General features: G+C 46.2%; 1 protein-coding gene across 2 annotated transcripts in view; it reads left to right on the top strand.

The window, feature by feature from the left end:
- The first annotated feature begins 9,017 nt into the window (after window positions 1-9,017).
- The window catches only part of LOC144101266 (eukaryotic translation initiation factor 2-alpha kinase 1-like), a 53,839-nt gene continuing 40,916 nt past the window's right edge, over window positions 9,018-21,940 (top strand). For both annotated transcript variants that reach the window (XM_077634362.1, XM_077634361.1), the window contains exons 1-6: window positions 9,018-9,151; window positions 9,273-9,331; window positions 12,370-12,489; window positions 12,557-12,585; window positions 16,318-16,449; window positions 17,019-17,047. In XM_077634362.1, coding sequence (XP_077490488.1) covers window positions 9,141-9,151; window positions 9,273-9,331; window positions 12,370-12,489; window positions 12,557-12,585; window positions 16,318-16,449; window positions 17,019-17,047 — 380 coding nt within the window. In that variant the 5' untranslated portion in view covers window positions 9,018-9,140. The remainder of the gene's footprint in view (window positions 9,152-9,272; window positions 9,332-12,369; window positions 12,490-12,556; window positions 12,586-16,317; window positions 16,450-17,018; window positions 17,048-21,940) is intronic.

Raw genomic sequence — 21,940 nt, forward strand, 5'->3', positions numbered from 1 at the left:
GCAGAAGCCTCAATCAGGATAATGCGAATTTCGAAGTATATAGCTGAATTTGACTGGTTTGATACGAGTATTTGATAGCAATTTCCTCTGAAACCGCCGCGTTGGCTCAGTGGTTATGGCTCTCGGCTGCTGACCAGAAAGACGCGGCCTCAATCCCGGCCGTGGCGTTCGAATTTCGATGGAGGCGAGATGCTAGAGGCCCGTGTACTGTGCGATGTCGGAACACGTTAAAGAACTTCGTGTGGTCGAAAGATCACGGGCCTGTCTACTGGTTCAAGCCAAACAAAGGATAAGATATCGAAGATAGAAAGAAAATGCGGTCGCTAATATGCCCCAGGCCGACCCGTGCCAGCGTGCTTCAAGCCAAGCACACCGCTATATTACTACAAAAAGTTGAATGGGCGACCCCAGCAGATATAACAGGTATCGGACAAGCCTCCCGGTATTACACCGGAGCCTGAAGGTCATGTCAGAAAACGCAGGCAGAATCGCTGGATAGATTGAAATTCTTGCCAAAATAATTCATTCGAATTTGTCTGATATAAGAGCGCACTGCCGAATCGCATTTAATTCATCAAAGCATGAGAGATATTAAACTGGGAAAACACAGACGACGCAGGCAAAAGCGGTTAGAAGTGAACCTTAGAGGGGACGCTGAAGAGGGGAGAGTAGACTGCCTCAGAAGACGTCGAATGCGTACTTATTCATCAAATAGAAATGAAATGAATTGGTTTTTGGGGAAAGAAAATGGTGCATCATCTGTCTCACACATGGAAGAATAATAATAATAATTGGTTTTTGGGGGGAAAGGAAATGGCGCAGTATCTGTCTCATATATCGTTGGACACCTGAACCGCGCCGTAAGGGAAGGGATAAAGGAGGGAGTGAAAGAAGAAAGGAAGAAGAGGTGCCGTAGTGGAGGGCTCCGGAATAATTTCGACCACATGGGTTGGTTGGTTGTGAAACTTTATTTCCAGCGGATATAGAGGAGCGACACGAAGTCGCCCCCCGCTTAAACGGCGGCCGCTATCCCTTGGGCAGCGGCGGCGTCTTCAGCCAGCTGGAGGAGCTTGATCTGTATCCCCGGGTCGGGGCTGAGCAATAGAGCCTCCCAATGAGCAGAGTCGGTAATGAAGTGACTCGCGGGTAGGGACTGCGGGCAGTTCCAGATCATATGATTTAGATCGGCTTTCGCATCACAATTTTTGCATTTGTTTGAGTAGAGTCCTTCCGAATAGAAGCTACACAATTGGGGATTTGGATAGGTGTTAGTTTGAAGTTTACGCCAGGCTTTGGCCTGTTGCTTGGAGAGCGTTTTATCTGCTGGGGGGAATCTGAGTCTTGCAAGCCTGTAGTGCTGCAGGATTTCTCTGTAAGAAAACAACCTGTCCTTGCCAGAGTATATGGCGGGTGGGCTGCACGACCCAGCTCGGCGGGACAGTTCTCGAGCTAGGTTATGAGCCGCCTCATTACCAGCAAGGGAAGCATGAGCAGGCGTCCAGATTAGGCGAATGCGCCGCGTGGGCTGATACTTTAGCAGAATCCGTGCTGCTTGTGGGGAGATTCTTCCAAACGTGTAGTTACGTATAGCCAATTTTGAGTCGCTGACAATGGTTTCTGCCGAGGATCCCACAATGGCTAGAGCGATGGCTGTTTCTTCTCCAACATGTGTGTGCTGAGTGCGTATAGTGCCCCCAGTTATGAGTGTACCACGTTCCGTGGTGACCACAGCTACCATCTTGTCAGCCGAAGAATCTTCCGCATCTACATATACCACAGAGGTATCATTAATAAAGCGTTTGCCTAATGATTTGGCTCTCTCTGTACGACGTTCAGCGTGGAAATCTGGGTGCATGTTCCGAGGTAGTGGAGGAATGACCAGAAGCTGGCGTATATGTTTGGGAAGGTCAGTTGTGGGTCCGCCTTGTCGTTCGTATGTTATGCCTAGTGTGGACAGAATGTGTCTGCCAGTTGGTGTGGCCGATAGTCGTTCGTACTGCGAGACGGTTACCGCTTCAATAATCTCGCTTAGGGTGTTATGAAGACCGAGACCTAACACTTTCTCAGTCGCTGTGTGCATGGGTAGCCCAACTGCCTGTTTGACGCATTTTCTGATTATGGCCTCCACTTTTTCTTTTTCTGCTGACTTGAGATGTGGGTAAGGGCATACGTAAGCTATGCGGCTTATCACAAAGGCTTGTACTAAACGGAGAGTATTGCTTTCCTTCAAGCCCGAGTGGCGGTTACTAATGCGGCGAATGAGTCGCATAATTTGCTGCGAGGTTCCCTGAAGCTTCCGAATTACGTCACCATTGAAGCCGTGTTCTTGTAGAATTAGGCCCAAGATTTTAATTTTGGGCACTCGAGGAATAGGGACTCCGCGAATACTGAGTTCGATGGCCGGTGGGGTTTGCGCAAGGGATCTGATGTTGCGGAATATGAGAAATTCAGATTTGGCTGGAGAGCACCGCAGCCCCCTAGGGTCTACATAGTTCCCCACGATATCTATTGCATGCTGTAGTCTCTCCTCGATTTCGGCATCATTGCCCTCGGTGGTCCACAAGGTGATATCGTCAGCATAGAGGCTGTGGTGGAGTTGCGGAACCTGCGCTAATTGGTGTGGAAGTTTCAACATTGCAACGTTGAAGAGAAATGGTGATAGGACCGATCCCTGCGGGGTGCCCTTGTTGCCGAGGGGGAAGTCATGCGAGTGGAGACCTCCTACTTGAAAATGCGCCTTTCTACCTGAGAGAAAGTCGCGGATATAGTTGAAGGTGCGGGCTCCCACCCCGAGTTCATGCAGGTTCTCCAAGATCGCATCATGTCTGACATTGTCAAAGGCCTTTTCCAGGTCAAGTCCAAGAATTATTCTGGTGTCCCGCGTTTTTGCCTCAATAATCTGATGTTTGAGCTGAAGCATTACATCCTGCGTAGAAAGTTTTGGTGGAAATCCAATCATGGTTGGAGGGTACAGCTCGTTCTCCTCCATAAACCGGTTGAGGCGGGTATGAACTACGTGCTCCATGAGCTTACCTACACAAGACGTGAGCGAAATGGGCCTGAGGTTCTCAAGGCTGAGTGCCTTCCCTGGCTTTGGGATGAGAATGATCTCTGCCGTTTTCCTTATTTGTGGGATGCAGTATCGACCACATGGGGATCTTTAACGTGCACTGACATCGCACAGCACACGGGCGCCTTAGCGGTTTTCCTCCATAAAAACGCAGCCGCCGCGGTCGGGTTCGAACCCGGGAACTCCGGATCAGTAGTCCGGAGTTCCCGGTTCGAACCCGACCGCGGCGGCTGCGTTTTTATGGAGGAAAAACGCTAAGGAAGGAAAAACTAGTTTTCCTTCCTCCATGGTCTCACATATCGGCGGGCACCTGAACCGCGTCATCAGGAAAGAGATCATGGAGGGATTGAAAGAAGGATGGAAGAGGTGCTGTAGTGGCGTAGTAGTAGTGGTTTATTAAAATAGTAATAAAAAGGAAGGATAAGATTTTTGCTAGCCCTGGCATCTGCCATCGATACTGAAGCACTTGAGCTTGGGCAGCGGAAATAAAGGATAGCGGGCAGAATGGAGAAATGAAATGAAAGAGGTGAGGGGACAGGAGGAGAGGATAGGGGGAGAGGTAATATATTGTCACATATAATAGGGAGTGTGAAATAAAAGTATGAACAAAAGAGGTTTGAAGACGACGACGAGGATGGCGATAAGGATGACGTGGACTAACCGAAGAATAAAGAAGTATTCGGTGACGTGGGAAGAGATGATTGGTGAAGAGAAGAGGACGACGACAAGGATTACGTGGACTAACGCCAAGGCTATAAAAGCGCGAGGGAGAGCGAGGCACGGTGGGGGGGGGGGGGGGGGGGGCTGGAAGAGAGCAACGCCGGCTACTGCTCCGGTGAGCTAGAGTTCTGCGGCTTCGCACCGTGGACTTCCTGCCGTTCCTGAGCCCTTTCCGGGGAGTCAACGGAGGACGCTACCACCTGCTACGGCCAGGCGTGCCTCCAGCGCTGTTGCCACCCATTCGGGTGGTGCCCCCAACTCCAACATCACTGTCGTCACCTCCACGGGCGCTTGGACCCGGAGCTTGTACGACGCTGCCTACGACGCCACCAGCTTGAGCACATCGAACGCCACCTGGACTCCGGCTACTGGACCCATGCAACGCCGCATCCACACCGAACCAACCGTGAGCCCGAACGCCGACCGCTAACAGTAGAATGCTAGTAGTAGTAGTAGTAGACGCTAATAGCAGTGTTCCCGGCTCGTGTGTACTGATAACATTTTTGTTTTGTGTTAGTTTTGTTAGTTTTGTGTGCTAGTATTTGTATCAGGTAAGGGCTCCGGAATAATTTCTACCCCAGTTCGACCACCTGAGGATCTTTAACGCGGTGGCAGCGTATCGATGGAGGCGAAACGCAAAGGCGCCTGTGTGGTGTGCGAGGTCAGTGCACGTTAACGATCCTGAGAAACCAATTTTCAATTTTCGAGCTAAGGCTCCGGTGTGCTGTGCAATGTGAGTGCACGTGAAGCCCCGCCGCGGTGGCTCAGTGGTTAGGGCGCTCGACTACTGATCCGGAGTTCCCGGGTTCGAACCCGACCGCGGCGGCTGCGTTTTTATGGAGGAAAAACGCTAAGGCGCCCGTGTGCTGTGCGATGTCAGTGCACGTTAAAGATCCCCAGGTGGTCGAAATTATTCCGGAGCCCTCCACTACGGACCTATTTGTTCCTCTCTTCTTTCACTCCCTCCTTTATCCCTTCCCCTACGGCGCGGTTCAGGTGTCCAACGATATATATGAGACAGATACTGCGCCATTTCCTTTCCACCAAAATCCAATTATTATTATTATTATGCACGTGAAAGATCCCCAGGTGCTCGAAACTATTCCGGAGCCCTCCACTACGGCACCTCTTTCTTCCTTTCTTCTTTCACTCCCTCCTATATCCCATCCCGTACGGCACGGTTCAGGTGTCCGCCGATAAGTGAGACAGATACTGCACCGTTTCCTTTCCCCCAAAAGATTTTAATTTTTAATGCGAACGCTTTACTAGCCGCAGGTTGAGCAGTTTCGCGTTATTCCTGGAGAGCCGTGCTGCGCATGCGCGAGGAGCAGTGACGACACACGGCGCATTTCGATCTCTCGCTTCCTAGTCCCAATTGCGCATGCGCCACTAGTAGCACCGAGCCACAGGTGTTCTGCCGCTGCGCAGCGCCGCACCTTTCCTCAAAATCCAACTTTCAATTTTCAGTTTACTCTTTCCTCTATCCCTCCCTCCTTTATCTCTTCCTTTACGGCGCGGTTCGGGTGTCCATCGAGATATGCGGGACGGTTACTGTGCCATTTCCTTTCCTCAAAAACCAAACAAAACAAGTGAGCCGATGGCGTTATAGAATTCATTGGTGTTAACTTTGCAAAAGCCGTTTTTTTTCATAAAAGGAAAGGCGCACAACCGGCTCCGTGGGTAAGTGGAGACCTCAATCTCGCTTTCGCCTACCGATTCAGCTCGCTCTGGCGGACAGGGGCCAGGAGCTGCTGGTAACATATGAGTCCCGTAACTAGGGTACCACCCCGTCTGGTGCCTGCGTGCACCACGGATTTATTTCGGGCTTAACAAATGTTGATTCATCATCATTGTATATCCTGAATTAGGTGGGCTAATCCACATTAATTTTTTTTATTTGCAGTTTTCAAGCCGGATACTCAGAATTTGTTCTTTCAGTGCCCGTGGTCATTCTAACACCGTGGCCTTGTTAGAAGCTAGGAAAACGTAGAAATGGTGTCTACAAGCGCTGCATTATCACGCACCTATGGGCCTGCAGCGCATGCCTGGAAAAACTAGTCGTGAATACTTTTATTGTCCAACAGAGAAAGGCAACTCCCCCCAACCCCGCGGCACGCGGCCGGCGGGGCAGGGGGTGCCGCTTTAGAAGATGGGCGGGAGGTCTTGAGTCCCGACAGCCTCTTCAGCCATTTGGAGAAGCAGGAGCTGGAACTCGAGGTCCGAGCAGCACAGCAAGGTCTCCCAGGTTTCCGTACTACCTACAATATGCCCCCCCCCCCCCCCCTCCCAGGAGAGTACAGGCATTCTCATATGTGCTCGAGGGCGCCTGTCACCCCACAAAGATAACACGTATCGCTCGGCGAACTTTGACGTCATGCGCCGCGCAACTGTTGCTCCTCTGTTGTTTCGCGCATGCCCACTATCGGCCTCCCAGGCTCACGGCGAAATGCTCGGCTGGGTAGCGTAGTGTAGCTCTCGCTACAAAACAAAGTACAAACGGGTATATTATTGTAACCACCGCCATGTTACGAGCAGTGCCGCAGTAGACGTAACGCCCACGCGATTGCTGTCGACAAGTTATTTTAAATGCGAGCACGTAATGAACAGAGTTCACATAAGTGACAACGAGAGCTTTGCACTGAATTCCACAATGCAATATGAAAGGCGTGAACGTCAGCCTGTGAGCACGACCTAAAACAGCGACACAAGCAGTTAGCGGATTCCAACCCACTTCGAGCAACTTGCGCGCAAATGTAGCTCATTTGGTCGACTACTTAGTACTTCATGCCTCTACCACCAACCTTGCTACCACCTCCGATACAGGCGGAAAAACGGGAAAGCCTCCCTAGCAGTGATATGCCAACTTAGGTCAACGTTTTAGCCCTAAAATGGACTCCCGAAAATCCCAAGACTAAAGGAAAATCCCAGCTTATAGTTGTTTACTTGTTAATGAGGCGATTTCAGCTTTAACAAAGTCTCAGCGCAGTTCACTATTTCAATCATTTGTTACACATTTTATCATAGATAAATAAATGTGTATTAGGCGCAACTGCAGCTTTTTTCTTAATTTTTTGTACAGTTACCATACATAGAGCCTAATGGAGGGTCCACAGATAGCACCACAAGATAGAGGGGGTGGGGTAAGCAACGACGCTCTGCTGACTCCCCCTCTATCTGAAGCGAACTTCGAGCGGACGACTCCAGTTTCACCGCATCCTTCAGCAGGCTTATCTCTACGCGCAAAGAACCCATGCAGTCCTTTGACAGAAGAATGGAGTTGATCCCAAGCCTTGAAAGAGCTGGCATTCTCTCATAAGCCCCGTCAACACATCAAAGTATTTTTTTATTCAGACAACATTAACAGTCTTTGTAAGATGCAGACAGAAAGGCGAACATGTTTGACATAGTGAAAGTCGTTCTCGCCTCAAATAGAGCTCTCGGAAGCGATGAAATGACGTATCTCACCGAACAGTTCTTTATTAATCAAATTCTCAATCAAAGATCGTAGAATAGTAGTTAAAGCGACTAAGAAATGACATCACGAGAAACTCGCCAAGGCGCCCGTGTGCTGTGCGACGTCAGTGCACGTTAAAGATCACCAGGTGGTCGAAATTATTCCGGAGCCCTCCACTACGGCACCTCTCCCTTTCTTCTTTCACTTCCTCCTTTATCCCTTCCCTCGCGGCGCGGTTCAGGTGTTCGCCGATATGTGGAACGAATGGCAAACGCACTTTATAATGAAGAGGCCTGGAATATCTGCTTGCAGCAGCGACGGGATGAAATGATGTGCACCCATCATCACGTTCGCTCCGTCAGCCGCAAAACCAATCAAATTTTTGTCGCGCGGAATTTCCGCAGCACTGAACCTGCCTTCCCAATGGACACAAAACTCTCTTAGACGTCCTGTGGACGTCCAGGACGTCCATGGGACACCCAAGGGAGCTGCAGTGCCCATTGGGTTCAGGCTAATGTAGAGAGGGCTGGCAGTCGCATCACTGACTAAGTCTAAAAACGCATCCATTATGCCACCGTCGACGTTCATTACTCGGGCGACGAGTGACAGATGCTTCACCGTTGCCTTGTCAGTAAACTCGTACACCAGAAGGGAGAACTTCTGTTTGCGCAAAAGCTCGAGCTCTTCGCGACTCTCCTCTCCAAGCACATTCTTTATGATGGCAGCGCACAGTTGTCCGGCGGCAACTTAAGTTCTTTGCAATCTGCGAGTCGTCACACGACGCCTTGACAACATCAACTAAGTGCTCCATGGTATTAAAAGGTATACATTGTGTTCCGTGATAAACGCGGCAAAATGTCTGATTTCAGCCTCTGACAGATATGTCTACTTGAGTTTGCCCACTTATTGATGACATGATATGGATAGCAGCGCGCGGGTCGATTGCAAGCTTGCAGCGCTTTTCTTGTGTTTGGAGCTTGCAAGGTGGCGGTCGATTTCTGATTTTCCATCTTTTTGCAAACAGACATGCATGCTTTGCAGGAAAAGTACAAGGGCCCTTTTTTACTCCAGAAGCGTGAATTGTTGGGCGAGTTGGTACATGTTGACGTGAAAAAAAAACCAGCGAGAAAAGACGCAAGACCAGAGGAAGACGCACACAGACTGTCGCCAGACTAGCTGACAACCACAATCTGTACTTCGGATCCGCTTCCCATTTGGTCAGATATTTTTTGTCGTAAGATTTCGCTTTCTTTCTGCTTGGCTCACCTTCCTCAAAATCTCCTGGTCCAGAAGTTTTCATCTGACATGCAGCACATTTGAATGGTGAAGGTACGCGGTGAGCGTAAACGTAGCGCGTTTATCCACACACTAAAAGTCAAAATTCAACTTTTTCTTTCGTAGAGCAGCAGTCACTCGTAGCGCCAGAGATTACACGCACGAATCACGATTAAACAGTTTGTAAAGTCATATGGTTTCGTTTTTCCTCACTGTGCAGCATCCGATAATTTCGCGTTGCAGAACTGCTGTCGCCATCTATCGACTTTAAAGAACACCAAAAATAAAGAAGCAGTAATTAGCATTTTTTATAGTTTTTTTCTGTTCGGAAGAAAAAATAATCAGGCATGCTTGCCTTTAGGCAATTGTACGGCCTTATAAAATATCTAAATTTCACAAAAAGACGCTAGATTCCTAAAGCAAAGAAAAATTCTCTAAATCTAGGGAAAGATTTTTTAAGGTTGGCATCACTGCTCCCTAGCGTTTTTTTGGTATGTTCTAGCATGTTCCTGCGCTTCGCGCCAAGTACTGCCCACGTGAGCAGCGACTGCCAATCACGGCATTCTGTTCCTGAGATCCACGAAGTTTGATTCACTTCTCGACTTGTCTCTCCGTGTTACCATGGCATACGAGTCAGTGCTATCCTTCGGCATTAATTTCAACTCGGAGACGTTTTTGGCACTCCACTACGTTGACTCCGAGTCTTCGTGCCTGGGTAGAACTAACCTCCAAATGTCTTTTTTTGTTCTCCAGCCCATCCTGGGACCTGTCATTGATTCGTCGGATGAATGATATGCGCGTTGGAGGCGACGGTAAGTGCTCGTACGACTTTTTATATTGTTAAACAGGTGCTTGATGTTTATTTTTTGCCTTATTATATGCAAGGAGGCGGCGTGGAGAGTTGACCTAACGGCGGTACGATATTATATTTAGCCCCTTTTTTGCCTATCTATTCTGCCGTGGAATCGCCGGGCTGGAAACCTCCCGTCCTTGCCCTCTGAATGGCTAATTCCCCCTACGCTGCATAGTAGTAGTAACAGAGTTTGTTATTAAAGTTGTGAGCTGGGCCCGCTGCTGATCGAGCCCTTAATTTTTATCTGTCTGTTCGACTCTGATCAGCTGTTTAGTGTTGCATGTGAAAAGGCATTTTGCGCCCTTCCCGGCTACGGAGAACTTCGGAGTGCACTCAATGCACATAGCCCGACGAAACCGAACCGATAGTTAATTGCTTGTGACGTAATCTGACGCGGGACTAGAGGCTTGAGCAAGGTTTGTTGCTGGGCGAGTTGGTTGGGGTACATCTTGTTGGGGTACAGGTGTGTGTCCTTCTTGTTCTGGTCCTTTGTCTGCAAGCGCTGTGTTCTCTAGAGGCTTCAGCCGGGAATTAAGTTCAAGTACTCGTCACTTTGTCCATAATAAAGTTTATTGCTACTATCAAACTGCGCAGAGAAGGCGCCGTTAAAGAAAAAGGTTGTTCATCATTTCGTTAAAACCAGCCAATAGGGTATCTATGTGAGTGCAAGGAGAATTTCAGCCAGGCGCGATTCTCCAGGCCGCCGGCAGAAGTGGCGCTGCTGTCCTTTTACCGAAACACTTTTGTGAAATGGCTTTGGCACCGAACAACAATGATCTAGGCGTAACAAACAACGCTCTGTTACATCTAGATCAAATCTTGCCACATTTCGCGACTGTTATTACAGCTACATCTTAACATATAACTCTGGTAACACTTTCATTGTTCTGTCTGGGTCAAACACTAGGCACGGAAAAAATTTACCGCTTTTGGGTTTATGTTAGAAAGCAATACAGTGCTGCTTCAGTTGTGACAATTGGACATAACCTAACCATACCAAACCTCTGGAGATATAATGGCGATGAAAAGAAAATCATGTGGCGCTAAGTGTTCTTACTCTTCGTGGTGGTACTTAATGGCAATGCTGCCATCAAAAATCTTGTGATATTCGTACCTTCTCAAAAAGAGACAATGCATGAGGAACGAGGGCCCAGTGTGGCTAAAACTTCAGCGTCAATAAATGTTTCGTCTCGACGGAACTCCAGCAGCAGTTATGTCACACTTCCTGAACGGAACACTAAATGCATTTTTGCGGAATACTTTGCATATTTTGAATTTGCATTAAAAGGAGTGCAGGTGGTCATACTTGTGGTGTTACTCATCAATGCAACAACCAAGTACTGAATGCCAGCAAGCGTAGAGACTTCGAAGCACTTTTGTTTTTACACGCATTAAGAGAACTGGTTTGAGAGAGCCTTTGTATGATACCCATCTGGGGCAACTAACTGCGCATTCATTTGTCTACGCTTCAGCTTTGAAGCTAAGGTGTGTACCTGTGAATTGGAAGGTGGAGCAGTGTTTAAGTATGTTATAAGTGCCACTCTCCTCCTTTGCCAAAACTCCACGGCCAACTTGCTAAATGGTGCCACAGGTGCAGTAGCTGATATAACAACTTGATTTGTTTCATTGTCGTCGCAAATGGCTCAAATGTTCGACTTTTTTATCGATTCAGGCAGGTACCCCAAGCAAATGTAGCATAAAACGATTTTGCCGACCAAATGCCATTTCTGTGGGAAATTTGAGCACTAACGATTCATCAGTGTAGCTGAGAGAAGCATTCTATGGGGCGCATTTAATTGCGGAACAGTCTGTAGTGTGGAATGTACTATTACAAAGATGAAAACTCTCAACCAAAATCTGGTGTCTGTTCTCCTTGAAGTGCTTGGAGTGGTAGAAATTGTGGGGTGAAAAAAACCTTTTTAGACCTTTATGTATGCCTGACAGAAGTGATTAAAAAAGCTATCTCAAATCTAGGAATTGCAAACATGAGTTCTCAAGGAGCTCAGTGGCAAAATTTTGACTATTAAAAGTAGATTTAAACGAGGCTAGAACTTTGTTAACCACCAATTTTAGGTTACTGTCACGGTTTCACATGTAGTTTGTATGCCGCTCGGAGTTGATGGGGAGCACAGATTGTGCTGCCCGCCTTTAGGCTACAGTTCTGGTTTAGTTGTTTTCGTTTAGTCGTCATTCCTGCATCTGCACGTGTGCTTGAATAGGCTGCACCCTGGACCAGAAACTTGGGAAAGGCCAGGTCAGGCACGAACTTTGATACTGAGACCAACCTTCCACCCGTGCATCTTTCGGTCCCTGACCCTCGCCCTCACAAATTTTTCTACGCCAATTCACCCTCACCCCATTGAGCGAAGCTCTCATGACGTGAGGGTGAAGACACTCTCATGAGGGTGCCCATGCCTGTAAACAGGCACCTGTGCTCCTGCACTTTCCAATCCCCACGATACGTGTCGTACACGAAAACTGCTTGTAGCAGGATGGATGTAGCTGCAGAACGCGACCACTCCATCTTTGCCTTCGCGGCAACCACTTTCAGAATGGTCTTTAGGCCGCGAGGATAAAAAAAAGCAAAAGTCTGAAGTGAAACAGCCCCTTTCCCAACAGATGCTAGCCAGCATCAATCTAATCCTCTATCTTAACTCATTCATTCTCCACGTCTGTCTGAGCTGCGTTATGTGTTGCATTACTATAATTTCAGAATGCCATCTCCGAGCAAAGTTTGTGTGAGAACAAACAAGCAGTAGGAGAGAGTTTTTGATAGCTGCCAAAACAAATGCTCAGGTTACTGTATATTCTTAAAAGTGTACATAGCTTCATGAACACTTGCTCAAGTAATGAGTCTTCCTTTAGACACTAAAATGTTCAGTATAAATTGAATCTAACTGCCTTGATCCCATTAACCGAAGATGTTTTTAGATTTCACAGGAGTCTTGCTAATTTGTGCTAGCCTCTTGAAAACATTGCCCTGTTGGTTTATTTCAGATCGTCCACCAACAGACAGACATCGGCCATTTGGCTCTTTTGTATTGGATGATTTCTTGAAAGGGAATTGCAACTGTGGCCCCCCTGACTGGGGATTTAATCCACGAGATCCTTCACAAGGCAAGCTTTCTGTTGTGTGTTATATGTCCTATTCCTGCCTCTTTTTAAGGAGAACTGTCTTTTTCAGGATCGGTAATGCATGCAAAACAACTTGAGGTGAGTGCAAAAACCCCTTATACTGTAAGCATTTATGTAACTAATAATATTTTTTGTGATTAAGGGTACTTAACCACTTTGTGATTGTTGCAATAAGAAATGAATTGGTGAATTTACATTGCAAAAAAGAAAAATAGAGAGTGCAGCTTGTCTGCAAAACTCTGTGAAACCCAAAAATACTTGCATTCTTTTGATCAACAGCAATGCCTTCGCATTGGATCAAAATTATGCTCGAATTTTCCATGACAGAGAGCAGTATCTTGTGCTATTTGGGTGGCAGTAGTTACCGGGCTTGCTATGGGCAAAGTAGCTTTTTGGTGGCTACCTTGTGGGCACGCTTTGTTGATGCCATCTCAGTCACTGTAAACAAAGTATACCTTTCTATCTAGCTTGTATTCGCACTGGTAAGTTATTTAACAATAGCCTTTTTCTTTTCTTTGAGCAGGGAACAGGGGTGGGGGGAGTGGAGGCTAAGTGTGTTGTTATGAGCTGTTCAATCAAGCTTTGCTGGTGCCTCTGCGCTTAGTCCTTGGGCTACTCACCGCATTTGCATCAGCTGACAAACAACAGCTAACAAACAACTTCCTCTAGGAGAGAATAGTCTTCCACTATTTTATTTATTTTAAATGAAACCATTACTTCAGTACCATTGGTGTGCATTGTTGATGGCCCTTGTATGCTTTGTTAAGTTGAAGGCCACCTTTGGCTTTTACCATGTCCTGAAGATGGGTTACTTTAAAGCAGTTAGATGTCAGCCAGAATTCAGTTTCGTCAAAGCACCTGCCGGGGTGGCTCAGTGGCTCTGATCCCAAGGTAGTGAGTTCAATTCTGGCCATGGTGGCCATATTTGGTGGAGGCACATACAAAAATGGCAATGTGCTGTGTGATGTCGGTGTACACTAAAGAACCCCAGATGGTCTAAATAAATCTGGAGCCCTCCACTACGGCTTCTCTCATAGTCATAGTCACTTCAGGACGTTAAAAACACCGCAAGCGACAACTTCTTCATAGTTTAATTATCTATTTCTAAATTCTCTGCTTGATCGGCAGTTCGCTTTGATAAATAAAGCACAGCTGGCTCCAAAATACTATTAACATATTTATTCGTGCTATGAATGTGGAAAATGTGCAACCTTTTTCCTGTGTGTAATAAGCGTGCCCCTTTATTTTTGCATGCAGTCGGTTGATGTGCTTGGTACATGAAGGCTTTAATTGCCTATGTGCCGTAAAACACAACACACAGTCTGCTGATAGTGTTGATGATAGTGTTCCATCTGCCATATTAAGGATTGTAGCAACTCGTGTTTGGGCTTTGCGCTGAAGTATGGGAGGAGTAATACTGGAAGATATATATAGCAAATGCACAGCTACTATAGTCCTCCATAAAGTCAGCAATAAAATTCCAATAAGGAAGGGCGTCAGGCAAGGAGACACGATCTCGCCAATGCTGTTCACCGCATGTTTACAGGAGGTATTCCGAGGACTGAATTGGGAACAGTTGGGAATAAGAATAAATGGAGAATACCTAAATAATCTGCGATTTGCTGATGACATTGCCTTGCTGAGTCACTCAGGAGGTGAACTGCAAATCATGATCAATGAGTTAGACAAGCAGAGCAGATCGATGGGTCTAAAAATTAACATGCAGAAAACCAAGGTAATGTTCAACAGCCTAGCAAGGGAACAACAGTTCACAATTGGCAGCGAGAGCCTAGAAATTGTGACGGAATACGTCTACTTAGGGCAGGTAGTGACAGCTGATCCGGATCATGAGAGGGCGATAACTAGAAGGATAAAAATGGGGTGGAGCGCATATGGCAAATTCTCGCAGATCATGAGGGTCAGTTTACCAATTTCCCTCAAGAGGAAAGTGTACAACAGCATAATCTTACCGGTACTCACCTACGGGGCAGAAACGTGGAGGCTAACGAAAAGAGTTCAGCTTAAGTTAAGGACAACGCAGCGAGCCATGGAAAGAAAAATGATAGGTGTAACCTTAAGAGATCGGAAGCGGGCAGAGTGGGTGAGGGAACAAACACGGGTTAATGACATCCTAATCGAAATCAAGAGAAAGAAATGGGCTTGGGCAGGGCATGTAATGCGAAGGCAAGACAACCGCTGGTCCTTAAGGGTAACGGAGTGGGTTCCAAGAGAAAGTAAGCGTAGCAGGGGGCGGCAGAAGGTTAGATGGGCGGATGAGATTAAGAAGTTTGCAGGCAAAGGGTGGATGCAGCTGGCAAAGGATAGGGTTAATTGGAGAGACATGGGAGAGGCATTTGCCCTGCAGTGAGTGTAGTAAGGCTGATGATGATGATTTATTAGTTATTTATTTATTAGTTACCTGCATCGCCCCGCAGGGCATTACAGCAGGGGGGTACAGACTTCATTTATAGGTATAAAGCAATTATTGCAGTGCATGGAAAAATGCTTCGTTAGATGTAATACATACAATGCTCGATGGCAAACTGTTCCAGTCCCAAACAGTTCTAACAAAAAAAGAATAACGCAAGACGTCACCCTTGCAAGAAAATTCTCTGACCTTCAAGCAGTGGTCCAGTGGGAGTAGGCCTACAGTCAGTTGTAGTTGTGTTTGCTTTGGATAGCATTATGGCCGCTATGTGAGCTATACATGCAGGTATAAAATAAAAATTGTTGACTATGCTCTCGAACACTAATACTGTGCTGAAGAGAGTGCTTTGCTTTATTTGAAAGTTTAGTCGTACCTATTGAAGTATTTATTCCATGAGCCTACTTTACCTCATTTTGCCTGCTTCCAGCTATTCCTGAATATTTTACCTCCATGTATGAATGCAGCCCCAAGCTATTCAAAAAAATTTGGGGGGAAAAAATGCACAAGTGTTGTGGATTAGGCTTGCTGGTTAACATTCATATTTCACACAGCGGGAAGGATGGGACACAAGGAAGGAGACGAGGAGAGAAAAAAAAATGCATCGATTATGTGAGTCGGTATGGTATATAGGCTGTTTCACCTAAGACTTAAAACAATTTTTAAGACTAGGTTTTTTGGGTTAGAAGAGAGCTTTTTTCGGCATAACATTGTCGGCTGTGTAATACATCACAATAGAGCAAAGATGTGCTCACTAGCAGGCTGGTCAACTAATGATGAATAGTTACCTTTCTAACTATTAGTGTTAAGCACTTTAATTACTGAGAGGTGTGCAGCCCACCATAAGTAATATCCATATCAGTTTTTATCATTTCGAAAACGCAGTTACCCGTGGCGCTGCGGCCCAACAAATTTTGGCTACATCACGCCAATATATATGCGCTTTCGTGGAGCTTGCAGGCAAAGCAACCTCTCCAGTGCACGTAACTTGTCGAAAATAGCCAAAATTTGTGTGTCCACTGTGGCAAAAGTAACCGCGTTTTCGAAATTCAATAAACTGATATGAATAGTCCTCATGATGGGCTACACGCCTCTCAATAATTAGGACCCTAACAGTAATAGTTAAAAAGTTAACCATGCAGTATTAGTTAACCAGCCTGCTAGTTAGCGCATCTTAGCTGTATTCTGATGTACTACACTGCTGACAAAGCTGTGCTGAAAAAAGCGCTCTTCCGACTCAAAAAGCCTATGTTTAAAAATTGTGTAAAGTCTTCTGTGAAACACCCTGTATATGTGCTCTAAAGTGCTCCAATAAAGCTCTATAGTTGCTCAGAAGTGCCAGATTATGTGCCTAGCACCTATGCTCTTGTGGAATTATTTTACAGAACTGGAGTTCTACTCCACCCCTGTCGCACAGTAGGGAAGTCACCGCGTCGCACGTTTGGGAAGCCACCCCGTCGCACCTTAGAGTCATCTATAAGCCGTTACTGAACTATCGTCACGCCGGCAGTATTCAGGTGAGATCCTTCACACTCGTTGTCTAGAGCTACATTTGGGCCAGTGATTTGCTGTGGCTTACTTAATTACGGTTCTCTTTGGTTTCACGCTTTCCACGTTGTTGTAATGAAGCATTTACTCTATGGACAGCATTAGTAGAAAGAACATTTAAGGCTCTTGACAAAAAGATGCTGTCAGACTTGGCCTGCTCTTTTGTTTTTGTTTTTTAAATGTTCATACATGGTGATTGTTTACATATATGCTGGCATAGCTCTGTGTTCACAGTGGGTTATATTTGTCTCAGGGGCACGATCTGTTTTGAATACCCATGCAGAAAAACAGCACTTATTGGTGGAATTTTGCTATAGTAAACAAATTATCATGCTACTGATAATATTCTTCACCTTGCTGAGGTATGCGACTTGATCATTTCGCTGCACAGACGTATTATGTTTCTTGACTGATATATATATATATATATATATATATATATATATATATATATATATATATATATATATATATATATATATATATATATATATATATATATATATATATATATATATATATATATAAATTGTTTCAGAGTAACGACCGCCCGGTTGCCTTGCCTGGGTGAGTTTTTTTTTTATTTCTCACAAAAAAGTTGGCATGCTGTGCCGCACTTGACTCTTTATCTTAGCCAAGCACTGAACTTCTTGTGGCACAGTTACATATTATCAATAGAGTAAATTGCTGGGCTAGTTGGTTCATAATGCTCAATGGTGGAACCAGTGAAGCGGACACAGGACAAGCGGAAGTAGGCACGCACACAACACCAGCATTGTTGTGTGTGTACCTACTTCCTTTTGTCCTGTGTCCGTTCCGCTGGTTCCACCATTGTTACATATTATCACACCTTGCTGAATACAACCTTGTGTTTTATCTTGTATTAACTTTTGCGCACCTGTATGCATTGCAGTATTATGGCTATACAGTGTATAGGCATATACATAGGGCCCTTCGCTTTCGAGTTTTATTTTTTGCAGAACAGAATTTGGAGTGTAGAAATAGTGTTTTGTTTTCAGAATTTTCAGGGAGAAATCGGTCTTATTCAGAGGTTCCTACAGAATTTGTTTTTTCGAGTTATAATCTTGACAGGAAAAGGGGGGGGTGCACAGAAAAAAGCCCATTCTTGAAAAACCAAAAACTCACCATTCGTACAAATCTCAATCAGAAGCTGTTCCTTCACTCACATTTATTTTTTAAATTTAAAGACAAGGGCCTGCTTGTAGTAAGTCCAATTATGGGCATGCATTCGGCTTTAACAACGAATGACCCTTCCTTTGGCTAGCAGGGCGGACCGGCAGGAATCGGGCCGGAGCTGATTGCACTTTCCATCTGATTTTCGCTAAAAACCATTCTACCTTTTGACAGCTCTCCTTTTCCAACCACATTGAAGGCAGCTTTGACGTTCTGGATTTCACGCAGATTAAGGGGGAGTGAGCCTGTTTTCATTTGCACGAAAAGTGGTGGTGTTGCCTTGTCTACAATCAAGGCCTGCCTTTTACTGTCCAGCACGTTTGCGGTGAGGTGCATTTTTGGGCATAAATCGGGCCTAACCCGCTTTTTGAGAAATATTTTCAGGATGCAAGAGTCGGGCAAAATTGGGTGTTATCCGAAAACGAAGGGCCCTGTATATACGCAACACGAGTGGGGGCCAGTAGCACTGAACAGTTAACTTCCTAGTTTCCTGAACACTAATCACGGTGGCTCCGTTGCTTTTGCATTTGACTGCTTATGCGAAGGTTGCTGGTTTGATCCTGACCGCACCAGTTTAATTAAAGTAAAAAAAATACAAAAATGCCCATGTGCAGTATGATGTCAGTGCATGTGCACTTGGTGGTCCAATTTATTTGAGCCTTCCACTACAGCGTCCCTCATAGCTGGTGCTGCTTTGGGATGTTAACCCCCGCAATTAAACATTTTTGCTTCCTCGGCGGCTCAGTGGTAGGGGACCATCGCAGCTGCCATTACATAATGTGCAGTCTTATTCTTCCTTCTCGATTTCTGCTGGCGATCGCCTTTTCTTTCATTGTATTCACGAGCATAACTCTTGTGAAGCAGTTGCACCTTTCATAGTTCGTTCCTGAGGTGGTACTTTTTTGAACAAGATATTGAAGAAGATTTATTTGAGCAAGATAAAAAAGTTCCAACAAGGGGGCTCGTAGAAAGACCTCATTCCACATGTCCAACCATGCAAAGCACATATGCATGTAGCTCGACTCATGTGTTCTGCAACCATATGGAGAGAAATAGAATTCCACATACGTCTTTATGTAATGGTCCGATCACTTGACTCCCAGAGTAATGCTTTTTCTTCAAGTGCAGCTCTAAAATATGACAGGTACCGTCGGGGGCAAAAGTAACAGACCCCGCCTCTCCAAGTTCCGGCCCGTGCCACTCTGCATGGGGCCGCCACTTGACAAAACACTTCTGGTGTCAAGACCGGCGCAGTGGGTCCATTTTTACACTAGAAGTGCTTGGTCAGGCAGCAAGGGTCAGAACCTGAAGGGGGTGTCTGTTACTTTTGCCCCGATGGTACATCAGTTGCTCATGATAAAAATAAAGCAAAGTTAAACTATACATAACTTGTGACTTTAATGAAATACCACGTATATCACCGAAAGGTGAAAATTAGATTTTGAATTAAACATAGAAAAACGTCCGCTGAATTTTCGAACAATAAAAATCGAAAAGCCCAGCCCTTAGTTACCATATAAACGCGTGTAAGGGCCGCACTTTTTTTTCCAGATTTGAGGGCCAATATTTGGGGTGCGGCCCATACAGGCGATTTACAAAAAAAAAAAATTAAGTAAAAACACACCAATGAGGAAATCAGCAGCATTTATTCTACGTTCAATTGCCACTCGCGGTGTATTCCCACTGCGAGCTGGCCGGTGCACGCTCATCCCACAAGAAGTTGCGCAGCACGTCCGCTGTCAATGCGTAGCCGTTGTTGCGCGCTTCCATCGCTTAGCAGAGCAGCACTTCTTCCAGTTCAGGAAACTTGCATGGCTTGCCTCGGAAAGCACGCCTTTTGCAGCTTGTGTTCCTCAATGCGTCCTTTTGGTTGCACCATCGTCGGACGCACTTCTCGGCTACGTCGAATTTCCTGTCCGCCGCACGCTTGCCGTGTTCGATAGCAAACTCCCAGCCGTGTAGCTATTAAGGTGCTTGCCTTATCGTGCTAAAACTACAACGCTCCGCAGCAGCACGCGAAAGCCACAACTAACACCTGTGTCTCTGACAGCAACCAAACGCTAGAGCTGATGCCGATATGAAAAGCGGCAGCTCGCGGCGGAGGAAAAAGTTGATGATGATGATGAGCCGCGGCCTCTGGTGCCATCCATGGGCGGCACCTGGAAGCTCCTGTCCGCATGCGTTGCCTCCGCAATGAAGTGGGCCATTGCTCGCAGCCGAAGCTGATCGCGGAGGTCACTGCGTGTGCATTTCGAAGGCTATTCACACATGGGTCGTATGGAAAGTATGGGTGCGGCTCTTACAAGGATATTATATTTTCTATTATTTCCTTCTGGAAAATACTGTGCGGCCCATACAGGGGCGCAGCCCTTACATGCGTTTATACGGTATATCTGTTGAAAACGGATCTGTTGTAACAAGGTTATACTGTACACTGCTGTTAGGGGAGACTAGTGGCTGTGTGAACGCTCAGATGTTCTTGTTCCAGCATTATAAATACAGTTATGACGCATCGAATTATTCATGAAGTTGACTTTAGATTACATTTATTAGCATTGCACCGCATTAGAAGTGTTGCGCACACTGTTTTTTTCTACACATGTACAGATATCACATTTTTTTCTTATGAATTTAGTTCAGTTCATATCAGTTCAAATATCGAATTGTAGTTGAGCCCGCTTATAACGAATATGAGCGTCACGTGGCGTCTGTTCGTTATATCCTGAAGTTCGTAGTAAGTGGACCACAGCTGTAAAGACAGTTGCTTGTCAAAACACAAAATTTTTTCTTCGTGAAAAAGTCCGTGATGGACACCTGTTTTTGCAGATCCGATGAGCGAGGTTTCTAGTTTATTTAAAGCAGAAGCGTGCTCTTCGCTGAGGCTCTCTATGTAGCCCATTGCTACAGGTGCGCTTACGGATGCTGGCTCCGAAGTTTCATCCTCATCTGATTCCTCCGCGCCACTCTCGTCCCGCACTTCAGAAACAACGCCCTCGTCCGTGCACGGTTCCGTGGTATCGGCGTCGTCACCGACAGAGATAAAATCATTACAACCAATGTCATGACCCCCTATCTCGGATTCGACGACGCGCTGCCATAAATCGCCGCCGGGCTGGTCATCTTCCGAAGTATCAGGCTCGGCATCAGGCAGTGTGTCGACGAAGCTGGCCTTGCGGAAGCAGTTCCGCACACCAGTGGCCGTCACCTCCGCCCAGGCCGCTTTCATCATCTCTACCCGCTGAATACAATGTAAATGGGCACGGTGTTCCCGTCCGCCATCCCAAATTAAAACCAGGGCCAGAGATTTGAACGAAACCAATGAAACGTCCGCACCGCAACAAGAGTGACAAAAGCGCGCGATGGGGTAGACAAGACGTGCAATGTACATGGGCGGCAATCAAACCACTCAAGCTAAAGATACAGATGCACAGCGCCAGCAGAGAGACCAATGAGGGGTGTCCGTGAGTGTCAGTGCAGCCACCTCATGGCTCCCATGAAAGGCCTGCTTCACAAAGCGTGGCCTCACGCGAATTTGCAAGGGAGTGAGGAGAGGGGAGTGGAGTTGCGAGAAGGGGCGGGAAGACAATCTTGGAAGTTGGAAGGCACGTTGGCGGGGAAAGGGTAGCTCGCTTGAGAGTATATAGTGAACTAGATAGGGGTAGTGGGGTGAGGGAGGCCGAAGAGCAGCGGCATCAATGAGGTGGAAACCACGGAAACCTTGAGCTGCCGCTTGGTGGCGCTAGTGTGCCTTTCACCCGAAAGCCGCGAGCAGTGGCATGTTTACCGGTTGCCTGCAGTTTCATGTGCACGCTTCGCGTTTTTTTTTTGTGCATGTGTGCGTGTGCAGCATACAGAGGTAAAATTATGAGATGAGATACACTTGCGGAAATTCGCTTCATCCTAAACTTTTCAAAAAGATGAGAGTATGAAACACTTCTCCTGCAAGAACGGATTTAAAGAAAAATGTGGCAGCATATAACTTGGCCTCAGTAAAAACTTTCCAAAAATTTACATCACGAACGAATTGTTCTTCAGTGTGCACAATTCAGCCAGTTTGGATATTCACTCACATTTCTGGCGCTCTCTTGCTCATCAATAAAAACTACTAGAAAAAAATACATATGTGGCATACAGTTATCTGCACGCATAACCTGGAAGCTCAGTTAATGAAGTTGAAAACCACTAGCCGAGGTTTCGATCTGCTCACAGCAGCTCGTCCTAATGTGGCATAAAAATTAGTGGCGATACATTGAAATAAACATGTAT

The sequence above is a fragment of the Amblyomma americanum genome, chromosome 8, assembly GCF_052857255.1.
Source record: "Amblyomma americanum isolate KBUSLIRL-KWMA chromosome 8, ASM5285725v1, whole genome shotgun sequence".
Classification (NCBI taxonomy): domain Eukaryota; kingdom Metazoa; phylum Arthropoda; class Arachnida; order Ixodida; family Ixodidae; genus Amblyomma; species Amblyomma americanum.